Source organism: Anomaloglossus baeobatrachus, chromosome 3 (assembly GCF_048569485.1).
Source record: "Anomaloglossus baeobatrachus isolate aAnoBae1 chromosome 3, aAnoBae1.hap1, whole genome shotgun sequence".
NCBI classification, from domain to species: domain Eukaryota; kingdom Metazoa; phylum Chordata; class Amphibia; order Anura; family Aromobatidae; genus Anomaloglossus; species Anomaloglossus baeobatrachus.
This window is the reverse complement of record NC_134355.1, coordinates 171041174-171059027: the sequence shown is the minus strand read 5'-3', so window position 1 is coordinate 171059027 and position 17854 is coordinate 171041174. Positions and strand designations below refer to the sequence as shown.

Genomic DNA, 17854 nt, shown 5'->3' with positions numbered 1-17854 from the left:
AAGGATAACAGATATGCTCTGCATTTCAGATAAATATATATATAATCTTGGGTATGTGCATCATGTGATTCCTATACCTTTGACTTCCATGGCTGGTTTCTTGTTGGCATGTGGTTTTTTACTGTGACCTTTTTTTTTTTTCTTTGACATTGGACATTTTCTATTGATATGCACTTGCACTTTAGACTTTGTGATAATTTGTCTGCCAGAGAACTATTGGTAACTATTGGCCTTTGGTTGGAAACTGCCGATATGGTTTTTTACATACCTGGGTGGGGTTGGGCTTTACCAGTATATATACTGCAATTGTCAGTTGAATAGAGTATTGATATATTCCACCTACCCCAGTGTGTTTGACTATCTTTCAGTATACCTTTACCTTCCCTCATTCTACGACTAGAGCAGGGGTCAGGAACCTTTTTGGCTAAGAGAGCCGTAAACGCCACATATTTTGAAATATAATTCCGCGAGAGCCGTACAATATGTTTAAAGGGCCATTGACGGATCAATCGCTCCAATGTTCACTTAGTACAGCAAGGAATGCTCCTCCCTGCTGTATAAAGCCACAACTGGACTGAAACAATGGTACTACACTCTGCTACAAACAGACACACACAACTCTGCTACAAACAGACAAACACACACAACTCTGCAACAAACAGACAAACACACACAACTCTGCTACAAACAGACACACACACAACTCTGCTACATACAAACACACACAACTCTGCTGCATACAGACAAACACACACAACTCTGCTACATACAGACAAACACACACAACTCTGCTACATACAAACACACACAACTCTGCTACATACAGACAAACACACACATCTCTGCTACATACAGACAAACACACACAACTCTGCTACATACAGACAAACACATACAACTCTGCTACATACAGACAAACACATACAACTCTGCTACATACAGACAAACACATACAACTCTGCTACATACAGACAAACACATACAACTCTGCTACATACAGACAAACACATACAACTCTGCTACATACAGACAAACACATACAACTCTGCTACATACAGACAAATACACACTACATACAAACACATACAACTCTGCTACATACAGACAAACACATACAACTCTGCTACATACAGACAAATACACACAACTCTGCTACATACAGACAAACACACACAACTCTGCTACATACAGACAAACACATACAACTCTGCTACATACAGACAAACACACACAACTCTGCTACATACAAACACACACAACTCTGCTACATACAGACAAACACACACATCTCTGCTACATACAGACAAACACACACAACTCTGCTACATACAGACAAACACACACAACTCTGCTACATACAGACAAACACATACAACTCTGCTACATACAGACAAACACATACAACTCTGCTACATACAGACAAACACATACAACTCTGCTACATACAGACAAACACATACAACTCTGCTACATACAGACAAATACACACTACATACAGACAAACACATACAACTCTGCTACATACAGACAAACACATACAACTCTGCTACATACAGACAAATACACACAACTCTGCTACATACAGACAAACACACACAACTCTGCTACATACAGACAAACACATACAACTCTGCTACATACAGACAAATACACACAACTCTGCTGCTCTGTGGGGCCTGCACCCGCGGCATCGGCGGGGCCAGCACGCGGCATCGGCGGGGCCAGCACCCGCGGCATCGGCGGGGCCAGCACCCGCGGCATCGGCGGGGCCAGCACCCGCGGCATCGGCGGGGCCAGCACCCGCGGCATCGGCGGGGGGGGGGATTGGCAGGGCATACATCTGGGGGGTTAGAAGCAGCTCACCGGGGCCCATAATGGGGAGGCTGGGAGGGCATTTACCCGATTAGGTCACGGTGGAGAGGGGGCCCACACAGCGCCGGACAGAAGCTCGCCTCCTTCATCTGTGGGACTGAGAAGGCGGTAGCTCCGCCCACAGATGAAATTCAAAACAGGATGTCTGCGCGCCTTAAAGTGACGGCGCCGCAGATTGCTGCCGAGGACTGCGGTCCCCGGAACTCGGCCGGGGGCAGCAGAACTATAAGAACTATATATGCGCGGTGCATGCATCCTTTCCATAGACAGGTAGGAGCCCTGTCTGCGAGCCAGATACGGCCATCAAAAGAGCCATATCTGGCTCGCGAGCCATAGGTTCCCGACCCCTGGACTAGAGGATTGTAAAACATTCAGCACCTCTCCTCCCACAGCTAATTGTTTCCTCCATTGTTTTAAACCGCATGCCTCTCCCACGACTAGTAGAAAGTGTGAACAATAGATATTATCATTATATCACATCTATTTTTGATGGTTTAACAGAATAGCCATATATGTTCACCTCTCCCACGGCTATTGATAACAACTATACTGTACATTTTCATCAGTGTTTGCCCCCCTTGATTCAGTGGTAGTTTTTAACTCCCTTTATATTGCTGTCTTGCGTTTGTCTCTTTTGATAATAAATAAATTTCTATTTGCATATACACTCGACTGTTCTCCTTCTTGTATGCTATCACGAGTGGTGCATATACCCCGCCAGCGCAAGTGTACTGGCGGAGTATTTACCTTATGGCTCAGTCCTTGAGAAATTGTCTCATATATATAGATAGATAGATAGATAGATAGATAGATAGATAGATAGAGATATAGATATAGATATAGATATAGATAGAGATATATATATATATATATATCTCTCTATATATATATATATATATATCTCTATCTCTATCTATTTAAATTCACAACAAAAAATAAAGTTGGCCAATGCAAAATATTGCGTACCCTGCATTGTTAGTAGCCTGCAGCACCCCCCTTTGGCAAGTATCAAAGCTTGTAAATTTTTTTTGTAGCCAGCCAAGAGTCTTTCAATTCTTGTTTGAGGGATTTTCATGCTTTCTTCCTTGGAAAAGTCTTCTTGTTCTGTAAGATTCCTGGGTCCTCTTGCATGCACTGCTCTTTTGCGGTCTAGCCACAGATTTTCAATGATGTTCAGATCAGGGGACTGTGAGGGCCATTGTAAAACCTTCAGCTTGTACCTTTTGACATAGGCTAATGTGTATTTTGAATTTGTGTTTAGGATCCTTATCCATTTGTAGAAGTCATCCTCTTTTCAACTTCAGCTTTTTTACAGATGGTGTTATGTTTACTTGAAGCATTTCTTAAACTTTAATTGAATCCATTCTTCCCTCTACCCGTGAAATGTTCCCAGTGCCATTGGATAGAACACAACCCAAAGCATCTTTAATCCACCCCCATGCTTAATGGTTGTCGAGATGTTCTTGTCATGACATTCTGTCTCCTTTTTGTTCCCAAACATTTGGTTTGATCATTGTGGCCAAGGAGTTCTATTTTAACCTCACCAGTTAATATGACTTGTTTCCAAAATACATCAGTCTTGTTTAGATGTTATTTTGCATACTTCTGATGCTAAATTGTATGGTTGGGACACAGGAGAGGTTTTCTTCAGATGACTCTTCCATGAAGACCATTTTTCTGTAGGTGTCTCTGAACAGTGGAACAATGTACCACAACTCCAGAGTCGGCTAAATCTTCCTGAAGGACTTTTGCAGTGAAGTGAAGGTTCTGATTTGCCACTCTAGGAATCCTACGAGCAGCTCTCACAGAAATTTTGCTTGGTTTTCCAGACCTTATCCTGACCTACACTGTTTCTGTAAGTGCCATTTCTGAATTACTTTTCGAACTGAGGAAAGGGCAACTTGAAAATGCTTTGCTATTTTCTTCTAGCTTTGTTCTGCTTTGTGGGCCTTCACCATTTTGATTTTTAGAGTGCTAGGCAGCTGCTTTGAAAAACCCATGGCTGTTGTTTTATTTGCACAAGGTTAGAGGAAGCTGGGTTTTTATAAAGCTTTGAAATTTGCAACACCTGTCCTTTCCTAACTATGATAATGAACAAGCCACAAACCTAACCGGCTAATTAAGGTCTGAAATGATAGTCAAAGTTATCTGAGCACACAAATCTCCAAGGATGTTCGAACTTTTGCATTGGCCCATTTTCATTTTTGTAGTTTTTAAAATGTTAAAGATGAAAATAATTTTTTTTGTTCTTACCTAAAATATAAAGGAAATTTGTCATCTTTAACTTTATGCCTTTTTAGAGATTTCATTTTCAACTTGATTAACTGTTCACAATAACAGTAATTTTGACCAGTGGTGCTCAAACTTCTGCATAGCACTGTATGGACTCCAATAGCTCAGCCACTACCTTGAAGGGGTTTCTCCAGGAATGAAATAAAATAGAGTCCCTGTAAAAAGTGCAGCCGTCTTAGTCACGGCACGAGAGACTGCAGACTGAACACATTCAGCTCTTGAAATATGCCTCAACTGATGAGCTATATCATACATACCCCTTCTGTGGCTGGCAGCATGGCTGTGATATGTGAAGAAATAAGTTTTAAGCCACGCTGTACTCGTTGTGGACATCTCTAGCTTTATCCTCCTTCTCTTCTGTCAGTCTGATAATTTTATAGCAGTGAACAGAGACTGATTGCCCAGTTAGAAATCTTAATTTCCAAGGCGCTCCTTTAGTCAAGAAAAAAATGTAGCCCCAGCATACTTGAAGGGAATAAAACGTCGACATTTCGACCAATTCAGGGCCTTTCTAAAGCCATAAAAAGGAGTCCATAGCTTGAGAAAGGCCCTGCATTGGCAGAAAGTTTGCTGTGTGTGACAGCCCTTGTCAGTTGAAGGTCTCGGAGCTGTGTTTCTTCAGTCTGCAGCCCGTCCTGACATGTGATTATGAAGGGCTCAACCTTGAATTCTATCAGGGACCCCATTTTATCTCATTCTCTGAGAACCCCTTTAAGCCCCTTTTTAAATTTCCAGATGAAATGCCTTTTAGGGATGTAATTGTAGTAGTGGAAATAAGGGAAATATTCCATGGGCAGCAACAATGAGCCTATACATCCCCATCTGCTAGGCTTGTTTGGGTTTCCTCCTCTTTGCTATCGTGTCATGTTACTACTAATTTGTGGCACTATCATTCAGTCTTGTCACACAGATTATCAGAAAGCTTCTTACCTCCTTACTTCAGGGGAGCATTGCAGCTATGCCATACAGGGATGATCTCCTGGTTAAAGAATCGTCCAGAGTGAAAAACCGGATCAGCCTTGACGCTCTGCAGATGTTGATCCACTTTAGTTGGATAATCAACCACTCCAAATCCTTTCTCTCTCCTTTGTGGAGTCTAGCTGTACCACAAATATTTATATTTGCTGCTCTAAGACACTTGAACAGTTTGTTTTGGAACTGGTCATCCAGAGGAGCCCTAAACCAAGAAAACCATTCTATTCCAGCACTTACCATAGAATTTAGAAGGCCATTTTTGTTAGTGCGAGAACTCACATTTCTAACCTATTCGTATTTTCCTGTGACAACCACTTACCTATCTCTAGAATGGCTTAGACTCTCATACATTTGATCTCCATTGAGGGACATACTGTATATCTGTTTTTTGTTTGTTTTTGTTTTTTTTATTATACAACACGCAGCATCATGGGTCTCAGTGTGGTCTGTTAGGTACTTCAGTCACCTGTTTTCAAACCCCTTTGTACTATCTTCATACATCTGCTCACTTGGCCACCCCAAAAAAAAATCAACTTTCTATTACCTCTATCAGGCAAGTTCCAGAATTGGAAAATTTGTTGTAAATTCCTTTTCACAATCTTTCACAATGAAAATGTAGTTCTCTACCCTACGTTTTGCCCCCAATAGTATCAACATCCCACCATAGTGAGGATATTTTGTTGCCCTCCTTTTGTTGTTCTTACCATTCCAGGGAAAGTCTCTTCATGTATTACCATATCATTCACACTTTGCATATCTATCTAGCTGTCAGATATTTTTCATTCTTCCAGGAGTCATCCATAAATGAGGTCTGGCAGCATCGACAATAGAGCATTCGAACTGGTCAACCATTGTCACCCTTCTGAGTTATGGCCCATTCCTACCTGGCAGTAGTTGCTTTTCATCACAAAGCCTCTGCCCTGCCAGCATTTCAGAATTGCAATATGGTTGTTGTTTCTCGCTTTTGCCAAATTTTAGTGTTTCATCCACTGATCTAGGTTGCAAAGTCCTGCAGATGCTGGTACTCTATACTTTCCTACCTTCCCCATTTGTTGCCATATTCATAGGGAATGCTAAATAACATCCCGAGGTTCTGTATACCCAATGGTGCAGATGAGAAAATTGGCTTTGTTGCATGCCAGATAAAGCCTTTTTTCGGTATAGTCCTTTGTGGGGTGGGTGTAGGGGTGGGGGGGAGGGACAGCAACAGTCCAATTGCTTTCTTTTTATCTACACTTCTGACTGTACTCTATAAAAGGTTCCTCTGATTCTTTAGTGGTTGTTTATTATGGCATTATGAATAAAGAAGTTGTGTCCCAGTGTAGTCTGCATGAAGGTCTTTTATAGAGATGGCAAAAACAAAATGCTTATTAATAATTCTCTACAAATGTGCAGCATGATATGAATCAAGAATTTTTATTTCAGACCAGTGGTCCAAACCCTTATTACATTGGCGTGTGCTCTCCAGCACAAAATGTGGCAACTGGGAAATGTAGTGGTGCTGTGTGCCTTCCGTCTGGAAACTCTGCTGTATCTTTTGGAAATGCAAATGCAGTTAAAATGGAGTATGATCATCAAGGGAATATGGTAGTGCTTCAGTATGTCGGGGGAGACCCTTGCCCACCAGGTAAGAAAACATTCTGAACATTTCTTATGATAATTTTATTTCATTTCTAGTATTTCCCAGTTCTGATTTTTTTTATTATACCCAGTGGATGGTAAGAATTTCTCATACCTGTGGCTGTCGTGGAAACCCCTTTTCTGGGAGAGCTAATTTTAGGGTGAGATGCAAAGGGGTCTCCAGATCTGCCAATGTTGGTCCAATTAATAGCGATGCATCGGAGACGAACACAAGAACACACAGCCAATGCCAGTGTACCAGGCTTTGTCTGAATCTCCGATGCCAAAACAACAGTATATTAAAACCACAAAAGAAAAGGTGATGGCTTAGTACATGACCAAAAATGGAATGAAACCTGAAAATAACAAAATCGTAAATTATGGATCCTGCTGAATTCCTTAACCCTGGAACGCGCAACTATAGAAATCTACACTCTCACATACCTGGGGCCTTTTAGGCCCGTGTGTAAATAACATGGAGTAACTGAAATAGAAATACTTTTCAAAGTTTATTTGAGATATGAATATTTCAAAACATTATAATTATGTGTATAAAACAAAAAAAAGTGATTACACCGGCTTAAAAATTCCAATATATGCATTCTATATAATTCTTTTATTTATATATATATATATATATATATTTATATATATATATATATATATATATATATATATTTATATATATATATATATATATATATATATTTATATATATATATATATATATATATATATATATATATATATATATATATATATATATATATATATATATATATTATTAAACGATTTTTTTTGTCTAAAAAGTTTTCTATATAAAGCAACTTCAGCAACTCTCATAATATTATGTGATGGGGTGCGTCCAAGAACCCCAGCAGTACTGTTCCAAAAAACATTTAGTTCTGGATGTTCTATTTGTACGTTTTTGTACGTTCTGCCGCATCCACTATTTCTTCATCATCTGAAGAATCACTGGGCGATGAAGTAGAGACATTAGCTGGTGGCATGTACTCTTCATCGGACAAGGAAAGTTCACGGTCTTCATCACTATCAAAAATGATTGCCTCAATTTCTTGGTCAGTCAAACCCCTGGATGTAGACTGTGCCATTGTAACCTTAGATGTCAGTAAACTAAAATGAAAAAAAAATTATTACAATCAGGGTTGTGCACTCTTTGTTAGTGTGTCTGCTAAAGGTAAAGTGCAGCCCCCTCCTCTTACCTTAAGCAGGTCACCACTTTCTTTTTGGTGCAGTAGAAGCCTCTGGATTTGTGAAGCTCAGAAAGTTTTTTTTTTCCAGAAACAAGAAAGCTGACTCCTTCCTCCAAAGTCTCTTCAGTAAGTAGCACACAATGAACAGGATGTTGTCTGTCCTCCTGTTCCTGTGTGTTCATGACCTGCGATGATGTCAGAGATGCATGACTTTGTGAGGGAGCCTCCCTCCCAAGATCACATGACCATGTAGTCAGGCAGAATCCACACTCTTCCCAGCAACAGCAGAGTCCTAAAGACTGAGTAATAAAGACAAAGTCTTCCCCAGCAACAGTACAGACAAAAAGACTAAGGTTCACATATAAACCAAGTACAGGCCTAAAAGGCCCCAGGTATGTGAATATGGAGTAGTCCCAAAACTTACCGAAATGCCTATAACATAAAAATATAGGAACAACTGGAAATTACTAACAACTATATACCTGAGAAATACTTAGAGTTTCAAATTCTAACTAAAGTAATCTTGCAGAAAATAGAAAACAAGGAACCTTTCAGGCCTGCGAGGCCCAAGGTATGCGTTCTAGGGTTAAAACGTGACCTGTCCAGTTTTCTGGACCTTTAGTAACAAAGAAATTTTAGACAAAGACCTCTTTAAAGAGACTACACCCAGTGTTACTGCTTTTATGAATAACACTTATAAAGCTAATACAAAAAATATCTACATTATTTATATATTTAGATATATAAGTTGCTTGAATAATAAAACAACACAAGGTATAACATTTTTACCATAACATAGTTAACACAATAATTGATTCCATCATAGAACTGATTGGAACCTAAATATCATTCTGAATTAGAAAACTGCTGCTTATCAAAACAATATACAGTGCTTCACCTGTTGTGTCTTATGGTCAAGTAAGTGTTTAACCTTTTACGTCATCAAGACTGTTGCCTACATTTAAAGAAACATTCTCAAGTTATTTAAATTGCTTTGATTAATTCGAATGCAAATAAGCAAGTTTGCAATTGACTTGCTTTTTCTATTTGCTGTCACTCTCTTGCAATGAGACAGTTTTATTCTTTATATTATACATTTGGTTTCCGTGGAGCTTGACAACTAGTGCCTGCACAGAACTTGCATAAGTTTGCAGCAATTACTTTCCCAGAAAGAAGTTAACACTTAATAACCCATTCCGCGCTCTCCTGCTCATTAATTTCTATACAGCAGTTATTAGTTCACCCCCCCTACTACTCCTGACAAGCTGCAGACTCGAAACAAACCACTGATGGATGAATGTGTAACAACAGGACTTGTGCTGAGCTTTATAGTTCTGCTAATACTGCAGCCTTTTAGTGGAAAGAGTCACCATGTTAGTTACTTTCTGTGATGGGTATGCGACAGAGCAGTAAGGGACGCCAGGCCGATGAACAATCCAAAGGGCTTTATTGGAACCACAAAGATAAAGCACCAAACATGAATATAAATCCTTAAAGTCTGCAAGGAGTCCACAACAAAACAACAGATCCGGGGGTGCCTCCCGGTATTCCGACGCCAGGGAAAATATGGCAATGGTCCTTATATGAATTCCTTGAGTCCAACAGGTTGAACAACAAAACACAATCCCATGTGGCCACTGATCTCCAATCATTAATAGTCCATACACAGGCACTAGGATCTAGCCTCAGCTATAGATCCTAGTGCTTCTCCAGCCGAGATCAAACTAACTGACTACATATGTCTCATTATTCTCCTCTCCTGGGATCAGCCCCTTGCTGTGGAAATCCTTCCTCGGTGCCATCTTGCAGCGTCTTCCAAATCCTCAATTAGTTGCTCCTTGCAGAGTCCTTTGTAGCCGACTCCTAATTCACGGGCCTTTTGATTTGAGGCTCGACACAGTCCAGTTCCTGTATCCTGAGGTTTTGGTCCCAGATGTTGATGGGCCGTTGTCCTCCATTGCTTCTGCACTGATCCCACCGCTGCCACCAGGTGTGACTGGGTCCTTCTCCAATATCACACAATCAACAGAGCGAGAGGTGGCTGTACAATCCAATAAGCATTTATTCCAAGCAAATCAAATAGTCCATAACATAATCCACCATACAGAGGGTAAAATTAGTCCAAAAATATGAATATAATCCAATAAGCGATAAATGTCCAGGTCTCTGTGGGTAGCCGCAGCTTTTCCCTCAGAGGCTCAATCTTCTTCCTTCTCTCTTCAAGTTCTCAAACAGACTGCCTCTACCCCCAGGTAAGCATAGAGTTTACAGTAGGTGGATTCCATGCCCAGCTCCCCCACACCTAGGGATAGAAGAGGCTATAACCTTGCATTACAGGGTATGATTACCTACAGACAATACAATGTACACGCAAGCAGTACAAAAAATGGACAGTGAACCAAGCTTAAAATAGGAATCTGCACATGATACACCTCCCCCCATATCCCACCATCAAACCCAAATCGACCTGTTCGTTTTCTGCAGCCAAATACAATGGGGGAAGAGTTCTCACCCCTTCAAGTTGACTTGCTTAATGACTTAGACACTTGTATTCGACCACTAGAGGTTTATGGGGTGCGAGCCAGAAGAAGATTGAACCTCTGAGGGAAAAGCTGTGGCTACCCACAGAGACCTTGACATTTATCGCTTATTGGATTATATTCATATTTCTGGACTAATTTTACCATCTGTATGGTGAATTATGTTATGGTCCATTTGATTTGCTTGGAATAAATGCTTATTGGATTGTACAGCCACCTCTTGCTCTGTTGATTGTGTGATATGGGAGAAGGACCCCGTCACACTTTCACAGATTCTTCAGCTATACAATTTAATGTTTGGTATACAGTGGTCATTGGTGTGGACCCTTCTGACCCATCAGAATGTCTGCAAAATAATCCTAAATTAAATGATATCCTTTAATTGTCCACTGCTACAACATTTGTGAGGGTCTAGAAATAATCAGTTCCTAGAATTTTGAGCATTAATATAGAAATGTCCTTGATGATGGAATTGAGAATGAAAACCTGTCATAGGCAACTATAGGCAGTATGAAAAGAGAGGCGCTCCCTGGTACAGAAAGTTATAGCTTACTATTAAAACTGCAGTGTTTTCAAAGAAAAACGCCTGGAACGATAAGGAAATTCTGGGTGGTTCTTTTTCACAGCTTGGTTTAAAATATCAGAAGGGATTTGTCAATTATGCCAAGCCAAAGAGGAACACCATAAATAACTGAAATGCCACAGTGTGTCAGTAAAAAGTAACTATTTGTAAGAAGGGAGCCTGTCGCTGGGTCGTGCTGCCTTCCTTTTGGAACACATACACATTTTATGACTGGTTCCCTTTCAGTCAAAAATTCCAGCGGTAATTTCCTAAAGGTAATGGCAATTTTGGGTTACATCCTTGGAAGGCTACTTTACTTGCTAACGCAAATCATTTTTTCCAGTAAAGTAGATGATTTGGTAACTAGTGATAAGTGAATACGGTAGTAGCTATTAGTGTTCGGATAATGGTTACCGAAAACAGAGTTCTTTGCCAGTATTTGACACAGCAAGAAAAGTACTCGGGTTCTCCATTAACTTGCATTAGGTTTGTTGTTCGTGATAAATACTAGTATAGTACTTTAAGATTTGTTACGAATAATCCCTACACGAATAGTTACTATTTGCCCATTTCCACTCGTAACCTGTTGTAATCTTTCAATGTGTAGACTATCAGTCTTTTTTATCTCCTTTTATAAGCTTTTGTATCATTTATTTTTTTTATTTATTTATTTAAATAGTGACTGAAAATGGGGATGTCTGCGTTTTACCATTCACCTATAAAGGTAAAACCTATAACACATGCACTACAGATGACAGACAGAGTTTGTGGTGCGGAACAGTCGCCAATCCTGAGAAAGCTGGAAGCTGGGGCAACTGTTATCCAAGTAGGTTTAATGAGTTATTTGTTCTCTGTAACTTCACAGTTGTTTAAAAGAACTTCAGATAAAGCTGTTTTAGTGCCAAGCCCTGAAGGGTGCATTTATTTTATTCTACTTTGTGTAATTATTAGATTAATTAAAATCTAGAACAATGAAGACATTGAAAACATTAAATAACTTTATTCACTTCATTATTTTTTTCCCCATTGCTTGCTTTAAGCAACCGAGAAAAGACACTCAACTATCCTCTTTAAATGCGATGAAAGTTCTGGAAAGGGTTCTCCTATCGTATTGAGCGAGACTAATGGATGTTCAGCCACATTTGAATGGAAAACGAAGCTAGCTTGTCTTCCTCAAAAATTAGACTGCAGGTTTATTTTTAACCACCAGACCTATGACCTTAGAATGCTCTCCTCGATGACGGGACATTGGGACTTTATTCATAATGATGATAGGTAGGTTGGAATGTTATACATATACACAGAATCTGTATCTGTAGTACAAAGGTTTGCATGGTATTGTCTTACTATAACGATCTATTTTTATTGCTGTATACAGGTTTTATCTTAACCTTTGTCAAAAGGTAATCCAAGGGCCTAGTGGCTGTCCAGAAACTGCAAGTGCTTGCCTGGAAAGTAAAGGACGTGTCCTGGTTCTAGGGCAGGTTTATACACAGAATGTGACATTGCAAGGTAAGCTAGAGTTTGTGCGGCGATGTTTAGAGAACTCTGCATAAAGAGAAAACTGCACTGCTTTGTGTCAGCCCCTGTGTACTATCTCCTTCTATTAGGAGCAGTCTATATTCTATTCCACTAAGGGAGAGAGAACTTCATGCAATTAGTGTTTTAATGCATAATACAATTAACAGTGCATTTTTTAACTGTTCACTGGTATTCATTTTATATGTACTATAGATGTTGGGTCAGCATGCGAGGCTGAGGTGTTGAGTTTATTCCATAAATTGCTGATGGTGGCTGTATTATACAGCTGACACCCACCTCCAACTGCTGAGGCTTCACCAAAGGACATCATTCACCAAACGTGTTCTTTCAACCTCTATCTGGTTGTTATGCACCTGCATACCGTTTGTCTAAAGGGAACCTGTCAGGTCACCTATGCACCGAGAACCACAAGCTGTTCTGGGTGCATATTTCTAATCTCTGCCTAACTGTCCCAGTATCTCGTAGCATAGATAAAGAGATCTTTAGAAAAAGTATTTGTAAAGATCCTTTATGGGATACAAATGAGCGCAGTGACTAGTCACAAGGGCGTTCTTTTCCCTGACTAGTCTGCCCTCTTAACATGTTAGCATGCCCCTGTGCTGTTCTAACATGTTAAAAGGGCAGACTAGCACTATGCGTTCTACCGCAGGTCCTCAATGTGTTCCACCGCAGGTCCTCACGCTCCACTGCACTGCATCCCAGGTTCTCCTGCTGGCCGGAAAAATAGGTATTATTGGATGTGGTGAGTGTGTGTGCGCGATCTGATGTATGTGTGTGATCTGATGTGTGTGTATGTGCCAGCCGGAAGCAGAGGAGGACTGCTGTGGAGCATACCTGATGGGATCACCCACCGAAGATCTCAGGAATACCTAGGAGTGATGCAGACATCCGGGGTTTGGTAAGTATGATTCCCCTGGAAAGGTGGGGTCTGCGCTTTTTTTTTTTTTTTTTTTTTTTTTTTGTGGTGGGGGTGACTTACCCCCAACCTCTGTTTCCCCGAGAATAAGCCCTAGCAAATTTTTCGGGGCCCAAATAATATAAGACCATGTCTTATTTTTGGGGAAACATGGTATGAAAAGGCAAACTATATTCACCTCTTCTTTGACCCAGCAATCCAGGATGATGCCCTGGCTAGCCTCCTGGCCATCATTTACAATGACTCAATACAAGAGATGAGCAAACCAGAGGTCTGTGTTTATATCAAACGTAGACTTTACACAAAAAACAGACTTTTGGTGCTTCACATATGAACTCCACTCACGCGACCATCACTGCGCTGTGCTCTGGTAGGCTCGGTCCTCAAGTGCGAGCTGCTTGCAGTGTTTAAATTCCTTGTATTGGAGGCAACAACATCTCAGAACATGGTGGCCGGAGCCAATATCTGGCTTTCTCCATCAATAGCTCCCAGTTCAGCTACGGGAGCCATGATGCCAGTACAGGGTGTGATGGCTGCATTCAGTCATTATATCGCTTTCATCTACAGTGTGCCCATGCTAATTGTGCTAGTTGCAATAACCAGATTTTTAGCCACTCAACTACATTTGATTAATTTTCTGTAATGCCGGAGATGTTTTTTCCCTTTTATAGAATACATTTATTTACACAAGTACTTATCAGAAAACTTACTGAATTTGTTGTTTGATTATACCTTATATGTAAAGCGCTGTGGAATTAATAGTGCTATATAAATTAATAAATATTATTATTATTATTAAGTTTGGCCATCAGGAGTTCATTTTGGAGATCACTATTGCAAGGGTGAAATATGTGTTTGTGCAATGAATAAAGGTCCTGCTGCATTGATTTACTCAGGAAAGAAAACATTGCTTCTTCCTACAGCCATTACTTTCTCATCTTTTATGGTGCTTTATTATCTGGATCCATCATGGATCCTATAAATTAAAACAAAACTTTAATTGGTACCATTGTGAACAGAGCACAGGTACATCTTAAAGGGAATCTGACAGCAGATTTTTTTTCTTCTTTGTACTCAGCAGACCGCATGATGTAGAGGCTGGGACACTGATTTCAGGGATGTTTCACTTATTAGGCTTTGTGCTCTTGTTTCTATGCAATGAGTGTTTTCATCAAAAGGAGATTATCATTGCTCAGTCTTGGTCGCTTGTGCCAGCCACACCCGCAGCAGTGATTAGCAAATTACTGTTGGTATACAATGTACATAGAAAGCTGTAGCGTCGGCAGGGTTAGCTTTTTGAGCCCTGCTGCATCTAACAACTATGATTGCATAAAAACTGCTGCACTCTGTAATCTAAGTGATACATCGTTGGAATCCGGGTCTCTCTTCCTACATCATGCTGCTCTCAAATCATGTAGCAAAAACCTGGTGACCGATTCCCTTTAATGGCTTAAACATGACAATAATGTAAATTACCGAAGCTTGTGAGTTAGCTATGAAATGAGTTAGTTTTATTCGAGTCATTGAGTGTTATGCTCATCAGTAATGTCTCATATAACCATTCTGTGCATCCACCAGATAAAATAATTTCTGTGACGTATTCAAATGGCGAGATATGTGAAAAGGAGCAAAGATTCTCGACTACTATAAATCTGATATGTAACAATATAACCGCCAAGCCTGTGTTTGACAAGTAAGTGGTACATTGCATATTGTCTCTATATAACAAATTGTTCTTAGATCTCAGTACTTTGTCCACAAAACCACCTCTTCTATCCTGCTCATTGTTAGGCCACAAAACTTTAATCAATTCTGTCTGACTTCTACATAAGAGCTGGGCTCTCCGATAAGAAAAAATACAGTAGAGGTGTAAGGCTATGTGCACACGGTGCATTTCTTCAGCGCTCTATTGGGAGACCAAGACGATTGGGGTATAGCTACTGCCCTCCGGAGGCCACACAAAGCACTACACTAAAAAGTGCAAGGCCCCTCCCCTTCTGGCTATACCCCCCCGTGGTATCACGGGTTCTCCAGTTTTCAAGCTTTGTGCGAAGGAGGTCAGACATCCACGCATAGCTCCACAGATTTTAGTCAGCAGCAGCTGCTGACTATTTCGGATGGAAGAAAAGAGGGCCCATATAGGGCCCCCAGCATGCTCCCTTCTCACCCGTGGATGGTGTTGTAAGGTTGAGGTACCTATTGCTGGTACAGGGGCTGGAGCCCCACATGCTGTTTTCCTTCCACATCCCCTTGTAGGGCTCTGTGGAAGTGGGATCCTGCCGGCCTCTAAGCTCTGACGCCGGGCTCCATCCACAGACCCAGTTGAACCTGATGGATATGGAGCAGGAGTACAATCAGGGACATGGCCCTGCATCATACAGGTACTCTGTGTCCCCGGCAGGCACAGACACACTCCGGGCTGGCTGGGTGTTGTAGTGCGCCGGGGACCGTAACGATTGAGTTGGTGTTCCTGCAGTTTACTGGGGGACTTTTGTGTTGTGGGAACGCAGCGCCGACCCCCACTGGACCGGCGGCGCTGCTGTGACTTGTAGTGCGCCGGGGACACGCCGACCGCGCTTTTACGGCGGCGGCGTTTATAAATCCAGTCCCCGGCTTTTGCGGCCTAGCTCCGCTTCGTTCCCGCCCCCACCCTGTCAATCAGGGTAGGGGAGAGACGCTGTTTCGCAGCAGCGACGAGGGCTGGAGCCTGATTTACATGCTCCAGCCCTCTCACTAGGCACAGAGGGAAGCAGGCTTCCCGCTCTTAGCCAGGAACGCCCAGGGCCCGCCCCCCCTCCTCTCCCAGGACGCCGGCAGCCATTACATGCAGTCTGGCTAGAGGAAGGACGCAAGGCTCTGGGAGACCTGGACTAGGGGGCTTTTGGCGACCACACACCCGCTCTTAAGCGGGCGGTAAGCGGCATTTCAGCTGGCCCCTCTAGTGCCTCAGTGTGTATTGGTGTACTGTGTCACCAGATATATATATATTTATTTATTTCTTGCACTGTGAGGTCGCTTCCTGGCTGGATACCCCAGTTCGCTCTGAGGAGGCAGCAACATGTCATCCACAAAACGCAAGGCTGCCAAGGCTAGGGCTGTGTACACTGCGTGTGCTGCATGTGGGGCTGCTCTACCAGCAGGTTCCAAAGACCCCCATTGTGTGCAATGCTCAGATCCGGTGCTGCTTCGCCAGCCGGAGTCCGGAGGGGTAGTGACCCAGGCTGAGACGCTTGTAAGTCCTGCCCCGGTGTCAGGGACAGACTTTGCAGTTTTTGCTGATGGAATGTCTGTGACTATGGCAAAAATCCTTGAAACTTTGCAATCCATGACTGGGGCTCAGTCTATGGACACGGCGAGGTCTCTGTCCGCTAATCCCCCTCAGTTGGAATTAATCCAGACTGCAAGGGGGTCCCCGGCTTCCCAGGCTGAGTATTATGACTCAGATGATAGCCCCAGCCACCCTAAGCGAGCTCGCTGGGAAAGACCCTCAACGTCATCACACTGCTCAGGGTCTCAGCGCAATCAGTCGCCCTGTGATGCGTCTGAAGAGAGTGATCAGGAGTCTTATCCTGGAACCCCTCTCAATCTGGATACCCCGGATGGGGACGCCATGGTAAACGAGCTTATCTCAGCCATCAATAGACTGTTGGATATTTCTCCCCCAGCTCCTTCTGCAGAGGAGGCAGCTGCAGAGCAGGAGAAGTTTCGTTTCCTCTATCCCAAGCGTAAATTGAGTGCTTTCTTGGATCACTCTGACTTAAGAGAGTCAATCCAGAAACACGACGCTCATCCAGAAAGGCGTTTCTCTAAACGTTCTAAGGATACACGTTTTCCTTTCCCCCCTGATGTGGTCAAGCGCTGGACCCAGTGTCCAAAAGTAGACCCCCCGATTTCCAAACTTGCAGCTAGATCCATAGTTGCAGTGGAGGATGGCGCTTCACTTAAGGATGCCAATGACAGACAGATGGACCTTTGGTTAAAATCTGTCTATGAAGCTATCGGCGCGTCGTTTGCTCCAGCATTCGCAGCCGTATGGGCACTCCAAGCTATTTCAGCTGGTTTAGCAAGAGTGGATGCTGTCATACATCCAGCGGTGCCGCAAGTGGCGTCCCTTACCTCGCAGATGTCTGCGTTTGCGTCTTACGCTATCAATGCGGTCCTAGAATCTACCAGCCGCACCTCAATGGCGTCCGCCAATTCGGTAGTTTTGCGCAGAGCCTTGTGGTTAAAGGACTGGAAAGCAGATGCTGGTTCCAAAAAATGTTTAACCAGCTTGCCTTTATCTAGAGATAGACTGTTTGGCGAGCCATTGGCTGACATC

General features: G+C 42.1%; 1 protein-coding gene across 1 annotated transcript in view; it reads left to right on the top strand.

Annotated features, from left to right (window-relative positions):
- Window positions 1-17854, top strand: part of IGF2R (insulin like growth factor 2 receptor) — a 291000-nt gene that overhangs the window by 228524 nt on the left and 44622 nt on the right. Inside the window, exons 38-42 of the mRNA XM_075339578.1 lie at window positions 6565-6766; window positions 11755-11901; window positions 12116-12350; window positions 12454-12587; window positions 15112-15226. Coding sequence (XP_075195693.1) covers window positions 6565-6766; window positions 11755-11901; window positions 12116-12350; window positions 12454-12587; window positions 15112-15226 — 833 coding nt within the window. The remainder of the gene's footprint in view (window positions 1-6564; window positions 6767-11754; window positions 11902-12115; window positions 12351-12453; window positions 12588-15111; window positions 15227-17854) is intronic.